Below are 19,712 nucleotides of genomic sequence, written 5' to 3'. Positions count from 1 at the left end.
CTTCTCTTGTAGGGGCTAAAAAAAAGTCTGTTTATTTGTATGAAGACAACTTCATGCCAAAATGTTTCTCTTTCTGGCATCTATATGTTATCTTTTTGGTATTCTTCGTCTGCCTACTCTTCTCCTTTTCTCCCCTGTTCTTGTTCTTCAGCCAAGTCAAGGCCATATGGAAGGTATGGCAGCTGAAGCCCTCACTGACCCCATGCTGCACGTGTTCCTGGAGGGCCTCTAAGCTGGGAAAGACCCGGCAGCAGGCCATGCACCTGAAGCCACTATCCAAGGCCACGAGCCATTCAGGTGTCTTGGCTCTGGAACACTCCTCCACAGGTGGAGGCTCTGCTGGACAATCAGCCTCCTCCTTTTCCTCTTGGGCTTCATTATTCCAGCTGGACTCACTGTCAGTTAGAAGTTCCTTCGTACATACATGAGAGGGGGTGACTTCTTCCTGGATCTTTTCAGGAATGGTCATTTCTTCTATTTTTATCTTCTTGGAGGGAGGCTCCAGCCCTTCCTCGGGATCACATAAGACAGCCACCCCCCTTTTCATTTGGACACGCATGTAGTAAACTTTCATGAGCTCTTCCTCTTCCGTGTGTACTGAGGACACAGAGGGCGTAGGATCATGAACCAAATGGAATGGAAAGGAGGTATGTGGAGAGGGGGAGGAAGTCCCATATTCCTCGGAGTGTCCAACACAAGAAACATCCTGGTGTGTCTGAGGGACTCCTAGGAAAGAAAATTTCAAACATAAGACAAATAGAGTAAGTATGCGATGTCTGAAGGAGACAAGATGGCCATGAGAATACTCCTATGCAGATGTGTGGAGCAGAAGTATATATACAAGTGATATTTCAGAATTCTGTGAGTGCTATGTTTTATTTGAGGTGTGTACATGGTGTAACTATGTGGGAATGAGGGTGTGGTGTATCTTGTGGAGTTGCATCTGTGTTTTGGGACACATCTGGTGAGTGGTCTTTTTTTAATATTTTATTTAAGAGACAGAGGAGGAGTGGAGGGAGAGGGACAAGGAGACTCTGCTGAGTGTGGAGCCTGATAAGGGGCTCGATCTCATGACCCTGAGATCATGACCTGAGCCAAAACCAAGAATCAGCCGCTCAAATGACTGAGTCACCCAGGCACCCCTGGTGAGTGTTTCTGATGTTGGTGTAAGGTGACAGTGAATGAGTGTGTGCATGTGTATTACACAGTGTGACAGTGCATGTGAATAAGTGCAGGAGTGGTGTGTTTCTTGTCATGAGACAAGAGGACTTAGAGTGTTAGCAGAAGTGACCCGAGCTCCTGGAACGTGCAACTCTGTGAAGTGCCGATGTCTTTGTGCGTGAAGTGGCATGTGGATGAGAAAGGCTCTATATGAAAGTCCATCCTCCTCAGGGTATATGAATTTTCCACAGTTTGGCTTAGTGTGAGGGAGTTAAAACAGGTGATCTGTGTGAGGGGATATAAATTCCTTATGGGATTAGTCTGATTGTGTGAAGGAGTGAAGGTAGGAGGGCATATCCGCACCATGCTACTAGAGAATGGGAAGGTTAATGAGGAATGAAGCCATGTCCAAAAGTAAAAGGAAGGAGAAATGGGACCATAACTGGAAGGGAGACAGATGCAGGAGTGGGTGTGAGGATATGAGTTCATGCTCATCTTAGGGAGAAAGGTGTGATGAAATGCCCACACCGGCATGGTGCTCTACCTGACCCGCAGCTATCCCAGTGCTCACATGAGTAACTGGGTCCTATCCTTGAAGGCACACTCTCTTTCTGTCCCTCTGCAGAGGCTTCAGTCTTAGTGCCTCTGCTCTGAAGTCTTTTTCTGCTTTTAAGTGGAGAGTTAAATAAGTAGGGCTTGGGCTGAGCAGCTCAGTTGTACCTCCTATCCATGCTCAGACCCTACCTATGTATTTCCCTTACCACCCTCTTTAGCAGGAATGAGCTTAGATATGGAGGAGACACATGAGAAGTATTCTGAGGCAGAGGAATTTTCTCCTGCTGTCTCACTGCTTGGAGGGACCACCACAGATGATTCAGGCTGAGGCACATCCTCTTGACTCTTCCAGAATTCTGGCAAATGGAATGAAAACAAAACAAGACATTGAGATGCAGCATTTTCTGGAATCTGTGTCCATTCAAAAGAGCCACATTGAGTGGACATTAGAAGTTAGACATCATTACCACACATGAGACTTGCTCTCATAGAAATTAAGGTGATTTTCTCAGTTGAAACTCTACAATTTCAAGGTGACTTTACCTTTTAAAACTTTCCTTACTGAAAATATAAGTAAATAACAATTATTAAAATTGTATTTATGGTGGATGCCCATAATACTGAATATCGTGCATGTGAAATTTTTGGAGATGTGTAGAGAATACTGAACACTTAGAAATAACTATGCCTGTAAAACAATATGCAGTCACTCAAGTTGGATATTCTTACCCTGATTTTCCTCATGAGAAACTGTGCAATTAGGGGGCATGGGGTGCAAGTTTTATCCAGAATTCTGCATGTGTATCTATCTACTTCTTTATCGATATCTATCTATACACACACACACACACACACACACACATATAGAGAGAGAGAGAGAGAGAGAATAGATACATGATAGGATGATAAGCAGAAAGACAGATATAAAGATATATAGATAAAATAAATTTTCAGGGTTTCTAGGGAACCCTGGTGCTGGAGATGTTCAAAATTAAGACTTCACAGACTCGGCCAAACTCTTCTGGAAATGTATTTCTGCATTTTTCTTAGATTTTTCATCTTCCCATTCAGATCCTTTAAGAGCTTCTTCCAAAAAAGACAGGGATGCTGACACGGTGCATTTCTGCCTATCAATTAAAAACAGAGACCTTGGGCAGTCCTTGAGTGAAAGGGTCATTTATGGCACTGAATTCTAATTTTTGGCTAACATGCTGCCTCACCTCCCTGCCTGATTCCCCCTCAGCCTCTCCTCTCCCCCACCACATACCACTGTGAATGAACTTGTCTGCAGAAGAGACACAATTTGAGTCTGAATCCTCTGCTGTCTGGCCATGGCCTTGGGCCAACCCAGAGGGCCCAGGAAGTGGAATGTCTTCATCTGTGTTTAAGACTTCTGGGAAAGAGAAGGAAAATCAGATAGATGGTATTTTTTGCCTTCACTAAACATTCAAGAAATACTATGTATAATAATGCATACAGCACTTGTCCCCATGAAGATTATAGTCTAGTTTCTGTTCAAAGTTCTAAAACCTAGGTATCAAAATATTTGCTGGAATCAATTGTCTGGTTACCAATGAGAGCCTTATGTTGTTTTCTGCCGTGGATCAGAGGCTCAAATTCTTGCCTGGTACATGGTGAGGTGCCTGTATTATCACTACTCTGTTTACCATAAGAATAAATTTGGAGCATGTCAGTAAAGGTCTTCAGTCTGCTAGCTGTGGTTTATGATATGAAAAGTCCCGTCACTTCCTGGAAGGGTTAGAATTTACAGGAAAGAAATGACCGACCTCACTGTTGGTCCTTGGCCTCCTCTTCCAGATATCTGCTCCCGTGGGACCTCACCTGAGGGCTCTGGTGCACAGCTCTGCAGGACCAGGAGACTCCAGTGGGATCCCCAAGGCTGACTTCAGACCACACCTCCCAACACTGGGCACAGCTCCCCTGTGAGGAGCTACTGATTGCCAAACGGCTCAGCTGTCACTTGGCCCAGTCGGTGGTGTCACCCTCCTCACATTCCCCACACACTGTTCTTCTTTTTTTTTTTTTTTTTAAAGATTTTATTTATTTATTTGAGAGAGAGAATGAGATAGAGCATGAGAGGGGAGATGGCCAGAGGGAGAAGCAGACTCCCCGCCGAGCAGGGAGCCCGATGCGGGACTCGATCCCGGGACTCCAGGATCATGACCAGAGCCGAAGGTAGTCGCCCAACCAACTGAGCCACCCAGGCGCCCCCCCACACACTGTTCTGATCAATTTTTGCATCTATACTTACCATACTCATAAGCTTACCTTTAAACCTTCCCAATTAACAGCTACATTCTAGGCTGTTGGTTATTTTCCTAGTAAAATATGGGCACTTCTGGGATTATCTCTACCTCTACCATGAATCTAAACATATTACAAAAATTGCCAGTTAGTTTTTCTTCCTCCTAATCTACAGTTCCAAACTCAACTTTCAGGAAATAGGTAAATTTTTGTTCCTGATAAAATAACTCAAACATATTAAGTCTCTTCCTGGGTTTAAAAACTTCAGTTAAGCTTATAACCCAATTTTTGCTCCACAAAATGCATCTGCTTAGTTTCTTAGGTCACTGGAGAGTGTTGGGTAGGTCATGTTGGTATAGGGATGAGACAAGTCAGTGAGGGTGGTATATTTTCTAGAAACTTAGTATGTGTACCATGTTTGGTGAATACAGTCTGATGTGTGTATGTGTCTGTCATGTTTCCTCAACAATTTTATGTAGAGAGTGCAGGGGTGACATGGTCATTGTATGTGAAGGTAGCGTGAGCATCATGTGTTGGGTAACACTGCAGCATCCTTCCGTAGGTGTATAGGCAGTACAACTTCCCTGTATTATGAACCATCTGTGTGTCACGTACTACTCAAGTTTAAGTAGTTACACAATATATATTTGGTTTGTGAGAGAGATATGGACCTGGGTAATTTTGTGATATCTGCTGAGATCATGAAAGCGGTACAAACCAACCATGTGAAGGATGGATGCGAGACCTCATGTGAGCTCCTAGATTGTGGAATTACATGTGGCCTAAGAGACTGGAAACAGATGAGTTTTACAAAATGTTGTATGATTGTATTGGCTTCGTGCATTGTTAATGTGAAATTACAAAGTTCTACAAGAGTGAGATTATTTGTGAGTTCAAGATTAGAGTATCTAAGGAAGGACTTTAGAGAAAGCAAACAAGGAATGCATATGCTGCAAAATGAGATGTAAAGGTTCAAGACATGATCATCTAAGCTTATTAGTGTGTCTGAGAGTGTAAGGATATAGGAGCAGAGAATGGGAAATTCAGAGATGAGTGTTAATAGGGGTAAATGTGAGAGGATATTGTGCTAAGTCCAGTGGTGGGTGTGATGGAATAAAGATTTCTGTGTGTTTATGAGGGTAGGAGGTTGTGGAGGAAGGAATCTAAGGACCCCTTTCAAATCTCTGTCCCTTCTTCACCCATGAAAGGACATATGCTAAGGAGCTTGCTCCTCAGAAAAAAAAGGGAAATCTAGTGGTTTCTCCTTAGGTGCTCTATCTGGTCCTTGCTGGCCCATTTCACACTGGTTGTCAGAGGTCTGTCCATATTCTGACCAACAGAGTTTATCTTTCATTCTAAACTCAGGTTCAGACTGAGTTTATCTTATCATTTCTCAGAGAGGTCTAACATTTCCTTAGGCTCCATCTTTGCAAATATGTCCCTATCCTGATAACCTTGCACTTTCAGATATTTGTCTTTTTTGAGATTTCCCTTCGATCGCCAGGTTTTGTTTTATATAGATGCAATAAATATCTCCTAGAAAAGGAAGAGACCTCGCATTCTTATTTTAGTCCGGACATGAGCTTGGATCAGCTTATATCTCTCATCTATCAGTTTGTAGACAGGGAATGCTCAGCTGGACCCTCAGACATACTTACATCTCCCTTTGCCACCCCCCACCTCCAGTTCAGACATCTCTACTTATGAGTACTCTTATCGTCAGACACGCGTTCTGAGACAACAACATTGTTTTCTTCCTGTGGGGAACTATGACTAGGCTCTGTAGCATCCCTTTGCTCCTTTAAGATTTCTGTAAATTGAATTAAAATTAAAGAGATATATCCACTGTTTCATACATTCAATGCATTTGGATTGCTCACTCTGTGTCAGACACACATGGACACTACAGTCTCTTTTCTGGCCAAAGCTCCAAAATACAAGTATTGGACAATTTTTCATTTTTCCCAAGTGTTGATGGATAGCTGGATATATGTCCTTTGTCTTTATGGAGATCCCTGCAGTGCTATCACAGAGTACAGTCAATATATTTTAATATTTGTTTACCTGACTATACATACATCATTGTGTATAATGCTTTTCATTTTAGTTGTTATAGGCTGAATAATGCCTGCCCCAAAGATGCCCATATCCTATCCCCAGAAACTGTAATGTTACCTTATAAGGACCAAAGGACTTTGCAGATACTATTAAATTAAGGACCCTGAAATGGGGAGATTATTTTGGATTAGATGGGTGGGTCCATATGCCATATTTTAGACTTCTGACTCTAGAACTATAACAGAATACATTTTTGTTGTCTTTAATCCACTAAGTTTGTGGTAATTTGTTAAAGTATTTGATAGCTGATAATAAATATATTAACCTTAAACTAAGGCTCTCCACATACTCTGGACTGACGGGGGACTTTACAAATGGGTAGGCTCTATTTACCCAATTTCCTTTCTTTTCTGAGTGCAGAGTTGCTTGAGTCAATGGTGCTACCCACTCTTTGTGCGAAATAAGGAGCCTAGAACACTTGAACTCCCAGGCACGTTATATGTGACTGTCATCTAGTACTTCAGTTACTCCTGTTTTGTTGATCATCACTCAATTAGTGATTACTGGTTTGGGTGTGTAAATCATCAAAACCTACCTACATTCAATCATAGATTTCTCAGCTCACCTTTTGTTCCTGTGTTCCATTTCATCTTTCTGAATAGATTCGGTGTTTTTAGCTTTTTATATTTTATTTTTTCTACTTTTTATCTGACGAATGTCTTTTTTTCACGCTCATTCTTTATGTGACTGTTCTTTTCCTTCAGCACATTATGTCATACTGTCATTAGGTTTCTACAATTGCTGTCTGACAAATCACCATTCTTTTGAAGGATGGTGTGCTTCTCTTCAGTTGCTTTAAGGTCTTTGTTATTAAGGTTCTGAATGTTGGTTTTAGTGTACTTGGGTGTGGATTTATTTTTGCCTTTCCTGTAATGAGCTTCCTAACAATGCTTCCTGACTGTAAGGATTTGTATCTTCCACTGTTCTGAAAAAAATTGGCAATAATCTGTCTTACTTTCTTTGTTTTACTCTTCACAAACCTCAGTTTGAGATGTCATACTTTCACATTTTACCCTAAATTATCTTAATCCCTCTTTCATATTTCCCATCTGTTGATCTCTCTGGTTTATATTTGTAGGTAATTCCCTAGCTCTATCCTTCTGGTCGCAAATTTTCTTTTCATCTGTGTCGAATGTGACATTTAACTCATCCACATTTTTTATAATTTCTAGAACATTATTTTTCATTTCTAAAACTTCAGGTTTTTTTAATCTTCTTTTTTCTTGGTATGTTTTATGTTTTTACATCTTTAATAACTGTAAACATTCTTATTTACCATCCCTACAGCACTGTTCAACTAAATGATCTTCTTCGAAGCTAAAACTTAGTGTTCACTGTGTTTGCAGAATCTACCTTCGATTATATGCTTTGTAATATTGTGAGTTCATGTTCAGTAAGTCATTACCATAGGACCCTTTAACACGGATAACTATCAATTCAGAGCTCTTTTACATTTTGTGCGGTCAGATATTTCTGCAGTATTACAAGCTATTTAATTTTACGTTAATTCTTCACTTGCAGGTTTAACTGACACCACAGCAATTGTGGATACTATGACTATGAATTCCACTTCCCTCAATAAATGATATTTTCCCCCAAATGTATGCATAGAGTTTCTCTCTACCACCTAAAAGTGAAAACTGTTTGTAATGAGTTCCTATCGAGGGTACAGAAACAAGAGACCCACATTCCCAAATAAGAGAGGAGGGTAAGATTGTAACTGGGCCCAATGTGCACCTTTCTCCCACTGGCTGAGGATAGATGCTGAGCTGGATGTCTATAGGTCTGTTCAGATTCCCACTTCCCTCATCGGCCTAGACTTTAAATGCCCTTCCTTTATCCTTACCAGCAGAAGAGAGATGATACAAGGAGGAGTAACACGAGAAGTATTCCGATTCAGAGGATCCACTTCTTGCCTCAGAGACCAGAGGACTGTCTTCGAAAGAGCAGCCAGGTGGTGGATCACATGTGCGTAACTTTGAGATTCCTAAAAAATTGAACAAAAGTCATAAAAACAGCTGGTTCCATTCTTTTCCCCTCTTACACTCTTCTCCCTAACCTACTCTCCCCACTGCCCCCCATGGAAATACTTACTTTATCCTAAATAGTTATCTTTAGTTTGGGCAGAGAACTGGCATATTTCAGTATCCTGTTCTTCAATCTGGATCCTGCTACCATGGCTCCTGATATTCATTCACCTTGGTTAGGATTTTCAGTACCATTTGCCTTCCTTTACATTTGTTACACTTCTACCCTCTGCATTCTACCTCCTAGAGATTTATAACCTCAAAGGAGACAATTGATGAAGTTTTATTTTTGAAGAACATATTCTTTATTATGAAGTCAGTGTCTCTGTGGCCATGTTAACCAAGCTCACTGCTCACTAGTTAACTGTTTAATATTATCATCATCTCCTATGGATGTGTCCAATATGTGTATTAGGCACCTATTGTAGCATAATGGTGTGATGGATGCAATGTTCTTCGTGTGTATAAGTTCCTAACATGTTGGTTAAAACAGGGCCAGGGCTTAATGTGTAATTGATTTGGTGTTTGTGAATCTGAATATGAGGTGCATTCTGTGTGAGTGAGAATGGTATGCGTGCTTTGTGTGTTTTAGTTTAGCACATATCCATGTGTGTAGATTCCATGTCCTATGACTACGGATTTGGGTGTTTATATGTTGTTATAGGATTTAGATGTACCAGATAAGTACTAGGAATATTCTCTTTGAGACTAGAATTGGTATTTGTGACATCTAAGGGAATAATGAAAGAACATTAGAGAATGTAAAAGTCAAAAGTTGTAAGAGAAAGAATATATGAGCTTTGAGACTATGTGAAGATCCAAAGTAAATGGGGGTGTAGAGAAGACTGTAAGAGTTTTATATATATGCGTGTGTGTGTGTGTGTATTAGATAAATTTCACAGATTTAATGATGAGTGAAAGGAACCAGACACAAACTATCATTGTATGCTTCTATGAAATTTAAAAGCAGGGATAACTAATCTAGAGTTTTAGAAGTCAGAGAAATTATCACAGTTTTTATGGTAGGGACAAAAACAAGACATAGAGAATTTAGAAGCATGTGGAAGATTATAAGGAACTGAATGATGAGGATAACGAGTGCAGAGGGTCTGTATAGGGATGAATGTCAGAACACAGGCTATCAAAATATATGAAAGGGATGGATCTTGGACTGGATGTCTCTGTACTCCACCTCAAGTCCAGCTCTTGAGGATCCAACCATTTCTGGCCTATTTCAAGCTGTTGGTACTTTCATGCCTTCCTGATGACATAAATGTTTTTGCTGGTTCATACTGACATACCCTTCCATGCTTCTCTGGTAAAATTCTCATACCCAGACCCTCTCCCACCATTTCCTCAAAAAAACACTGCTCTCCACTGATCTTTTTGGGATCACTCCAGTCCTTTTAAGGATTTTTCCCTGGCAAGTGATAGTTTCTGCTGATCATGGAAGAAGACAGAGACACAGTTTGAGTTTCTTTCCATATTGGGCAGCCTTGTATCAACTGATGGTCAGAATCATTCAGTTCATCTCTGGCCCCTGCCTAGATCCCAATTTATTCAATACACTCTCCTTACCAGCAACACTGAGCTTCTCTTCTGAAGAGATGCAGAAGTACTCTGAGGAAGAAGATGACGCCCTCCTTGCTGCCTGGGCTGAAGCTGAGGCCACTGCCTTGTGTTTACGCTGCAGATCTTCTTGTAAATTCATATTTGCTGGGAAATTACATAAAAATAATAGAGATGTGGTCCATGTTTAGTGTTTGTGCATTTACCCACCCATTAAGCAAACAAGAAGGGTCTACTATGTGACACGTTTGTTGAACACACATGGCCTCCATTTTCATGAAGAGCATAACATGGTTCATTTATTGTGTTTATATCAGGAGTAGCTGGGTTTGTACGAGGTGTGTTCTTTGTAAATGGAGCAGAAAGTGCAAGTTATCCCCTTTCTACCTGGACATACTACTAGATTGTATTTATCCGCATCTCTTGTGGCAGTTCTGACCCATGTGCTTGTTTTCTAAAATGGAAAATGAGTGGAAATGACATGTGCCACTTCCAGACAGAATCATAAACCCCTCCTCTGTGTCTCTCCACACTCTTCACTTTTCCAGATGACTGGGATATTGATAACCCAGGGTCTATCTGAAAGTTCATGTTAATGACAGCAAAGTTTCCATAAGCCCAGGAGACTCGCCACACTCCTTTCATATACCCTGAATTGTTATGAAAGAAATAGATTTATTTGTGTATTACTTACAAAGACCAAATCTACTCTAGCTAATGAAATAGGGATGTAATGTGTTTTTGAGAGGCAAATAATTGGACCTGGTACAGAGTAAACGGGACAATTATATTTGACGATAATTACCTTTTCCTGGCAAATTTACATTCTGTATGTGCATCTATGTGAACACATGGTTGTGAGTGCGTGTTTTACTGGTCTCATACTTTACACTCAGTAACAACTCTCAACATGCACTAATTTTATTGAAGGTAAAATGCAGACAACCTCACTTTCCAGGCCCGTCTGCCCAAAAGCCCCCAACATTGTTGGAAATACCAAGTTATCATTTGGAGTAGGAGCCACCACTTGGAATTTTGGGGTTAGCTGTAATCTGTTCAGACCACTGAACAATGGTCTGACTCATAGAAGTTACTTGTTTACTTTTAATCTCCATAGTAACCGGAACTCTTTCAGTTTTTCATTTTTTCAGAAAGAAACAAACTATCTCCTCAATTTAACCATTAAACAGTGGTGTGTGTGTATTCTGCCTTTTCCTTGGATTTCACATAGGAGCCCCACACTTAGGTTCTCATCGTCTGAGACGAAACAATTCTTTTTTGCTCCTGCGTAAGTAAATTCTGACCTTACACTCTCATCCCTGTACAACCAGTTTTTTTTTTTTTTAAGATTTTTTATTTATTTTTTGCCAGAGAGAGACACAGAGAGAGAGGGAACACAAGCAGGGGGAGTGGGAGAGGGAGAAGCAGGCTTCCTGCGGAGCAGGGAGTCCAATGCGGGGCTCGATCCCAGAACCCTGGGATCATGACCTGAGCCAAAGGCAGACGCTTAATGACTGAGCCACCCAGGTGCCCCTGTACAACCAGTTTTAAGTGCTTTTTAAAAAAAAATTTTTCTCACCTCTGAGCCACATTTTCTTCTTCATTAACAGGATTAAGTACTACTAGAAAACTTTTAATAACATCATATACTTAACCAATGTCCTTAGGCAGAAATAAAGGAAAACACAATTTTCAACAAAAACCGTACTAATCAACCACTAAATGTCTGTGACACAGTAACCCAGAGTGACATGTACAGACAGCACAGGAATTCAGCTACAGAGGTAAGGATTTGGTCATTTGAACTTTCTCTTTATTCTCAGATTACCTGAGTCCTCAGAAAGACCAGCATATACACTTCCCTCCCCCTCCTCCTTCCTCTTCTCCCTTAGCACAACTAGGAATCCCCTCGCTCTCTTTCTTTAGAGACAATTCCTTGTTACCTTATGCTCAGAGAAGATGCTTAACACATACCTCTTGACTTTTTGGCAGCTGGGGGGGAGTATGGGCTTTCTAGATGTTTCCTTTTTTGTTTCTGCTTCATGGTTCACCTCTTCAGAGAGGGACTCCAAACAGTACCTTTCTCCCTGAAACTCTGCTCTCAAAAAGTCAGCTGATGATAACAAAGATAACAAAGATAACAAAGAAAAAAACTAGTACAATCAAGAACAACAAATCACTTGAAAAACTAGTTTCTCACTGAACCACTGTCCTGACCAGCACTCAGTATACCATCAAGGGCTATTATGATGCAAGTCAGCATCAGTATTATGAGACCTACGGATTACATCAGTGCACCCCAGGGGTCCAGCTGGTACTCACAGGACAGAAGGACTGTCACAACCACCTGACCAGAGTGACTGTGTTCATCCACTGGAAACTATCATCAACTTGAATTTGTGTATCTTGCACTTGATATCAAAACAAGAGAATAGATGACCTGAATTAGACAAAGAACATTCGTTTATGTGTCTACAATAACCACAGTACTAAATCTTCCCACAGAGGAGACAAGGCAGTACCTGAGAGAACGAGGCTTAGAACCATGCCTGAATGATAGAAAACAGTTAACATTAGATCTTATTAGTAATACTGACTTATGTGAAACAGTTATAGCCGAAGTATATATTGTTGTATAGGTGTGGATTTGAGGACATTTCATAATTCTATACCACCCTAAATATATTGAATTTCCCCCACTACTGGGAATAGTCTCATGTATTTTTACAACAAGCCACTGTCTCTTTTGCTACTCTTTTCCTAATTATTTCCCCAGAGGCTTGGGGAAAGAGAAAGCCCCTGGATTTACATTCCCTGGCCCTCATAATGAGTCCCATTCTTGCCATGCCTGAAGGTCTCATTCCCCAGGCTTCTGTTCCAGGTCCCAGTCTGTGTCCTCTGGAAACAGCTGGGCTCTGTACAGGGTTTGAACTCTGCGGTTAGCTCCATCCCACCTCCCATCCACTATTGCATACACCCCCACCCTTAGGGGCAATCTGTATTTACTGCCACCTTATCAGCTGCACTAGAACCAGGCCGTGATCTAGAGCCTCTTCAGTCTCCTTTGGCCCTTTGCTGTACATTCCCCTCACTTACCAGGGGCTCAGCCTCTTAGAGCCACTGAATGGCAGGCATATTCATCAAGAAATGTTCAGCCTTGTTAGCTATCAGAAAAACGGAAAACAAGAATTAGATACTATTTCACATGTATCACATCAGTAAAAATCAGGTCAAACTATACAAATAATTATAAGGATATGGGTTAAAAAAAAAAAAGGAATCCTCATGATCTAAAATGTCTTATGTAGCCATGAGTCAACTTATTGCAAAATTAAACAAGCATCTAACCCATAACCCTATAATCTCATTCTATAAAGGGGTTGTTATAAGAGCGATACCCATATCACTATTTACACTAGCAGGGAGTTGTAATTTTAGTTTAGTTTCTAACTCAGGAGGAATGGGCAAAGTATGGTAGATACATATGACAATTCATTTCTAAGGATAGAAGTCATACCTCTTAAAACACATGCCTACAGAGCAGAGCACCAGGAAGGAACTGACAATCAGAGATGAAAAGAAAATATAATCAATGAAATAATCACAAACGCTTCCTTGACTAGGCTAGTGACTAAGGAGAATTATGAACTTCACAGTCAATACTCTTTGGAAGGAAAAAAAAAAAAAAAAAAAAGAAGAAGAATTTCACCCACAAGTAAAATGGCTCAAATGATGTCTGGATCTAAGAGAAAGAATTGTCCCAAAGATCCTTTACTGTATTCATGTCCTATTGCTGCTATAGTAAAATAGAACAAATTTAGTGGCTTCAGATGCAAATTTACTATCTTACAGTTTTGGAGGTCAGAAGTCTGATATGGGTCTCACAGCCTGAAATCAAGGTGTTAGCAAGATTGGTTCAGTCTAGAGGCTCTAGGGGAGAATCGGTTCTCTTTTCTTTTCTAGACTTCAGAGGCTGTCTGCATTCCTTGGCTCTTTTTACCTCCCTTCATCTTCAAAACACATCACTTCAACAACTGCCTTCACTGCCATATCTCTAGTCTACCACTCTCCTACCCCCCTCTATTAAGGATTCTTTCAGTTATATCAGCGCCACACAGGTAATCCAACATAATCTTCCCCTTTCAAAATCCTTAACTTACTCCCTTCACGGAGGCTCTTTTGACACTTAGGGTAACATATTCAAAGGCTCTAGGGAATGGGGGAGTGGACATCTTCCAGGGCCAGGGAGAGTGAATATTTCAGCTACCACAGCAAGACAAAAACAAAGCATGTCAGAGTAAATTCCCACCATAGTAAAATATGGTGAGTTAAGAATACAAATCCCAAACTAAATAAGAGTGATGGGGGCAAAGAAAGGCACAGTCACTGTATAAACACACTGAGTAAAACAAAGCAGGACAAAATAAAGGAACAATCCCCAGTTTGAAATTAAACACAACCCAAGGAACAGAAGAAGAATTACATGAGAATTCTTCATGCTAGAGAATTTAAGCAACTAGGTTCAACAAAATAAGAGCTCCAGGACAAGATGACAAGTCAATGCAAACATACAAAAATGGGGAATTTAGAGCTGAGGGAAAAATAAAGACTCTAAACAAGGTCAAAACAGGATAAGTAAACAAATTAGAGCCAGAAAGAAATAAGGTTTCAAAATGAAAAGCTGGCATATTGATTTAAGTGTAAAGGGAAGAGATAAATATATAATTAATTAGAAGACAATGAATAAAAAAAAGAAAGGCCAGATGATGATACTTAACAAAAAGGAGGTTAAGAAATAAACCAGACAATTATTCAAGATATAATACAGTAAAATAGCCCTAGAGTACAGGAAGAACTGAAACCACAAGTGAAAAGGGTACACATTGTTTATTTTCAGAAAAAAAATAAGAGGTGACAACTTACAGAAATTTATAACCCCCAGGTGTATATATATAATCTTAAAGGATAAGAGAAACAAAATTCTTCAGGTATCCTAAGAGAAGCTTAACATTAAGCTGGCTTCATCATTCCATAAAGCAAAATCTATTGCCTGAAAAGAGTAGAGTAGTATCCTGCAGATACTGAAAGAAAGGAGGTGTGAAACTGCGATATTATTTGTAGCCAAGTTGTTCTCAAGTGCAAAAGCAACTGGCAGACATTGTCAAATGTGTGTCAAATATTTTTTCAGGGAATAGGTGTGTTACCAGAGCCATTCCTGAAAAAGTCAACTCTGATAGAGCCAACTCAAAAATGTCGTGAAAAAAGGACAAATGTAATACTCCATGACAAAAGACAGTCAAATTTTGACAGCATACAGCTGAGGGTGGAGGTAGGAGTGGGGCAGGAATTGACTGAAACAGTTTTATTATACAGTTGCCTATGAAGAAAGTTTGGGTTTCAGGGCCTTTAAGGGCCAGTCTACACCTCCCGCCCCTGACTTTCTACCACCCTGTTGGGTCTTACCATGCACTCCCACGCTATCGAAATTCTGATGGTACTTCTGCATGCTTGTTTCTCATCTCTGTGCTTTTGCCCAGACTCTTCTTCCCCTTTTGAAAACTTGGGGTGCCTGGGTGGCTCAGTCGTTAAGCATCTGCCTTTGGCTCAGGTCATGATTCCAGGGTCCTGGGATCGAACCCCGCATTGGGCTCCCTGCTCGGGAGGAAGCCTGCTTCTCCCTCTCCCATTCCTCCTGCTTGTGTTCCCTCTCTGTCTCTCTCTGTCAAAAAATAAATAAAATCTTAAAAAAAAAAAAAAAAAAGAAAATTCATACAACATCTGGGGCTTAACTGTCATTGTATTTAGTATAGTATATGGTTGACTGTTCAACTTTAAAGTTCCCCAGGTCAGGAATTTCAATGTGTATATCTCTGTACACTCAGTCTAACATGGTAATGAGTGCTCAGTATCTTCTTGCAAGTAAAAAAAAAAAAAAAAGCAAAAAAAAAGCCATACATAGATAATTATAAAATTTTAAGAGCAAGCAGAATTTTCAGCAATATATCATCCATGAGCCATAATTGAAAAGGCATACAAATATGACAATGAAATCCAGCCAATCTGGACATAACTTTTTAAAAATCCCTCAAATATTATGAATGTGACTGGGGAAGAGCAGTGAATCCATTTAAATACAAAATACAAAAATAAAGCAAGTACAGACATTATGGTTACAAAGGGAATGCAGATTTTAAATATGTTTACAAAACAGAAATAGCTACAAAATCTAAAAGAGAGAGAAGAGGTGAGTACAGATGCATTACTTTTATCTTTAATGGCAGGATTAAATTGATACTAAGAGTGAAACTTAAAATTATACCTATCTCAATATTTTTTAAACCTTATTTCTTAATCATAAGGAGTATTTTAAGAATGAGTAAATTTGTGTTTATAAAACATTTCAAGTTCAACACTGGTAGCTTCATTCCTATTTCATTTTTTGATAAGTTCAAGTATAAATTTAATATTTTAATTAGTTGTAGCATAATTCAATTTCTGCAAAATAACTTCTGTTCCTCTTTCCATCCATCCATCCATCCATTTATCTGTCCAGTTGTATACAGGCATAAATGAGGGCATTCAACTAGCTTGATATTCAATAGATGTTGAAAATGGTTACATTTAATAATTTGAAGTAATTTTTAAACTTATAATTTTTAAGAACTTTTGAATTCCCATTTTAATATGTAGTACTTAACCGAAAACACTAAAATTCATCCTAAAAGTTAAATAATGTAAATCTGGGGAGAACAGTTTGCAAACTTTGGATAATTAATTTATGATTCCTTTTTTTAAAGTACTTTTGCTTAATAATAAGTAATCACATCTTTCAAAGTTTCCAAGTTGTAAAGGGATATAATAGCCTTGATAAAGTTTTATTTGACTGTCCTCTTATAAATACAAGATGGAATTTATGTGATAATGAATTAGACTGTAATTATGTGAGATATCAACCAATCAATGAAAGCACAGCAACACATTCAATAACATTACTTATGTACTTAATCTGGTACAGGATCCAATGATCGAGAAATGCGTAGGAATATAATTATGTAACTGCCCCATGAGGTACCCTGTCCTGAAGACATTCTCACAGGTCAACACAGTTTATTTATTTATTTTTACATAGGCCCTCTAACATTTAATAGTAATTCACAAATTCTTCTAAATGGACAGCTACAATTATACATAGTTGGGTGAGTCAATGATAAATTGCCTCCTACTGAATTTTTAATAGGAAAAAAAAATCCTCAAGAAGTAAGATATCCATCTAAATGTAAACCCTATAAGAGCTGGATCTATGATCTACCTTGTTAACTGCTACAACTCTAGTATCAGCAACAGTCATAGACATTTGAGATTTACTGAACAAAAATATATATAAATCTATAAATGAATAAAGATGAATGAATTCAGATAACTGGAAGTGTGTTGAGCTTTTCTCCAGCTTTAATTAACTAACATATTATGTGAAGAGACAATGTTTCTCATAATCAAACATATCTATTTTGACAAAGAATATTTTAACTTTAAAATTCATTTACATACATAATTTATTCTCACAAAAGAATGGCTCTTAGTCATAATTTAACAAGAGGAAAGGTTAAGAAAGCCTCAGAATTAGGCAATCTGCTTGGTCATATGACTAGTGAGTGCGGAAAGTCTTTCTGCTCAATTAACATGAAATGAAATTGGTCTCTCCTTGAACCAGGAGCCGCTGTATTTTGTTTTGAATGCTGCTCTTAATACAGTATAAGCTTACTAGGGCCACTACTTAGCAGGTTAATGTATCACTGGAAATTTTGACTAATGAACCAGCTATGGGATTTTTAACAATGCTTATCTTTTTAACACTCCCAAAAAGCAGATTTTATAGAGGTCAAAGACACTGACTGGAATGGCATTTGCTTGATGCCAGCTCTCGAGAGGAAACTTAAATAATAAATGTCACACCCTCCTGCTATCAAGTCTCCCTATTGATGCAAAGCTATCCAAAGAGAAGTGTGAGGGTGAGTACAAGAAAGAAAAAAAGAAAGCAAAAAGAAGGCTGTTAAGTCAGCCTTCTCAACAATCTTTGTCTATGTGGCTTTTGCCTCTGACAATTGGTGGAAGGTAGGATGAAGATCAGAGAATTAAGTAAGCAAGAAAAATGTGAGAGAGGGCTGATATCCCTAACCTCCCTCCAGTATTCTTTTGAATTCTGCCTTAACTCCATATTGAATCATAGCTGGAAGGAAAAGGGACAAGTGAGGTTAATTTCTGTAATGGTCTCTCTTGAATCATATTTATGACTGTAAAGCAGGCAGTTTAAGGGCATAGGCTTGGGGGTGAGCCTTGAGTGCGAATCCCAAATCTGTCACTTAGTACTGATTGGACGTTGGGTAAGCGAGTTGAACTTCCGATGCCCCAATTTCTTCCTCTTCATATGGTGGCAATCTTATGGAGTTGAAGATTAAGTAATAAAAGTATTAATACACTTCCTGAATGATTGTTAACACTTGCTAAGGATGCATCAAGAGTTGACTGTATGCTGAGTGTTTTCACACAAGATGGGTATAAAAAATTACAAATCTAAGTTAAAATGTCAGGACTTAGCACTGAAAATTGGGCAAATGCAAACTGAAGACATCTGAAATAGCTAATTTACGTTCAGCACTTACTCTGTTTAAATATTTTCACATCCTACTTAATCTTAATGATGCTAGTCATTTAAATCAATTTCCCTTCTCTGTTCTCCCTTATTAGTCCAAAATGGCAATTCTCACTTGCTTTCGACAATCTGATGAAAGAATTGCTTTTGTAAAATTCTCTTGAAAACTGGCATTGTGCTGCTTTGATGAATATGTTTCCATTTTCATTTAAATGCACTTTATAATGGGTGCTCTGACCAATTAGATGTAAAACGTTATACGTTTTCTGGCAAGGGCTGTCTTTTACTACCTGTGGTGATAAAAACATTTCTTCCTACAGTGATAAAAGGATATTTAACATTTCATTTTGTCAAATTACCTGTAGTTAAGTTTTTTTTTTTTTTTATGGGAGTTTGCATAAAAGGAAAAAGTAATGTTCTATAAGTTTTTAATAAACTAACCCAATCACCCCAGGAGAAAGTCGTTACTCACCAACAGATGGTTTGCAAACATAAACCTTTTCACAGAGGCATCAGTGCTAAATGCTTGGTGCCAACATTGGAGATTTCTTGAGGGATCTGTTTTATTTTATTTTTTAAACTACAATTAAAAAGTAATTTTTATTTGTATAATTTATTATCTATATACCCATAACAGAAGTTTATCTTAGTTTGGCTAACAGGAATAACTTAACAAAGGTGATCTATTTTCTCTTTTATTTCTTTTTTAAGATTTTATTTATTTGAGAGAGAGAGAGCAAGCAGTGGGGAGGGGCAGAGGGAGAGAGAGAGAGAGAGAAGCAGGCTTCCCGCTGAGCAGGGAGCCTGAAGTGGGGCTCAATCCCAGGACCCTGGGATCATGACCTGAGCTGAAGGCAGACGCTTAACCGACTGAGCCACCCAGGGGCCCCAAAGGTGATCCATTTTCAATTGCTATAATTTCCTCCTAATGATTTTCTATTATTATTTTAAATTTACCTTGACATTTATTTTCAAGGCAAAAACACTAGAGCTGAACCTGTGAAATGCATTTCATGATAAGCACAAATGAAAAATATGAGATAATTATAAACCCAAAATCATCATAGAGGGAGGAAATATTCTGGAGCATATTATTAAAAATGAATTTAAATATATACTTGATTTGTGAAAGGCTTATGTAAACATAACTTGAACACACTTAAAAAAGAAAAACAGAGACAAAACAAACTTATTTCTATGACTATCCAAAGAGGTTGAGTCAAATACTATGTTTAAATGGTAGGTTAGTAAAAAAAAAAAAGAAATAAAAAAATTTTAGATGGAAATGTTCAGAGTTCACTAATCACTCATCAAATGTACATTCTTCCCCTAAAACAACAGTTTTAAATTGTTATTCGAAAGAATAG

General features: G+C 38.8%; 1 protein-coding gene across 1 annotated transcript; it reads right to left on the bottom strand.

The window, feature by feature from the left end:
* Nucleotides 1-2,707: 2,707 nt before the first annotated feature.
* LOC118017085 lies at nt 2,708-13,366 on the bottom strand. The gene is made up of 5 exons (XM_035015031.1): nt 11,670-13,366; nt 9,705-9,842; nt 7,946-8,086; nt 2,937-3,109; nt 2,708-2,875 (listed from the first exon to the last, which is right to left on the bottom strand). The coding sequence occupies exons 1-5, from the start codon at nt 11,737-11,739 to the stop codon at nt 2,708-2,710; spliced, it is 690 nt and encodes a 229-aa protein (XP_034870922.1). The 5' UTR covers nt 11,740-13,366.
* Between the last annotated feature and the right edge of the window lie 6,346 nt (nt 13,367-19,712).

This window comes from Mirounga leonina, unplaced genomic scaffold (assembly GCF_011800145.1).
Source record: "Mirounga leonina isolate KUSES-001 unplaced genomic scaffold, KU_Mleo_1.0 Mir_168, whole genome shotgun sequence".
In the NCBI taxonomy this organism is placed as follows: domain Eukaryota; kingdom Metazoa; phylum Chordata; class Mammalia; order Carnivora; family Phocidae; genus Mirounga; species Mirounga leonina.
The sequence above is the reverse complement of the archived record's forward strand: the minus strand, read 5'-3'. Positions and strand labels throughout refer to the sequence as shown.

What these genes read in the sequence shown, in the direction of transcription:
- LOC118017085 (XM_035015031.1), bottom strand. Translation starts at nt 11,739, where the DNA reads ATGAAGCAGAAACAAAAAAGGAAACATCTAGAAAGCCCATACTCCCCC. An exon ending in AGAGAAGCTCAGTGTTGCTG is followed by an intron (nt 8,087 to 9,704) that starts GTAAGGAGAGTG and finishes TCAATTTTTTAG; the next exon opens with GAATCTCAAAGTTACGCACA. An exon ending in GTATCATCTCTCTTCTGCTG is followed by an intron (nt 3,110 to 7,945) that starts GTAAGGATAAAG and finishes TCTCTTTCCCAG; the next exon opens with AAGTCTTAAACACAGATGAA.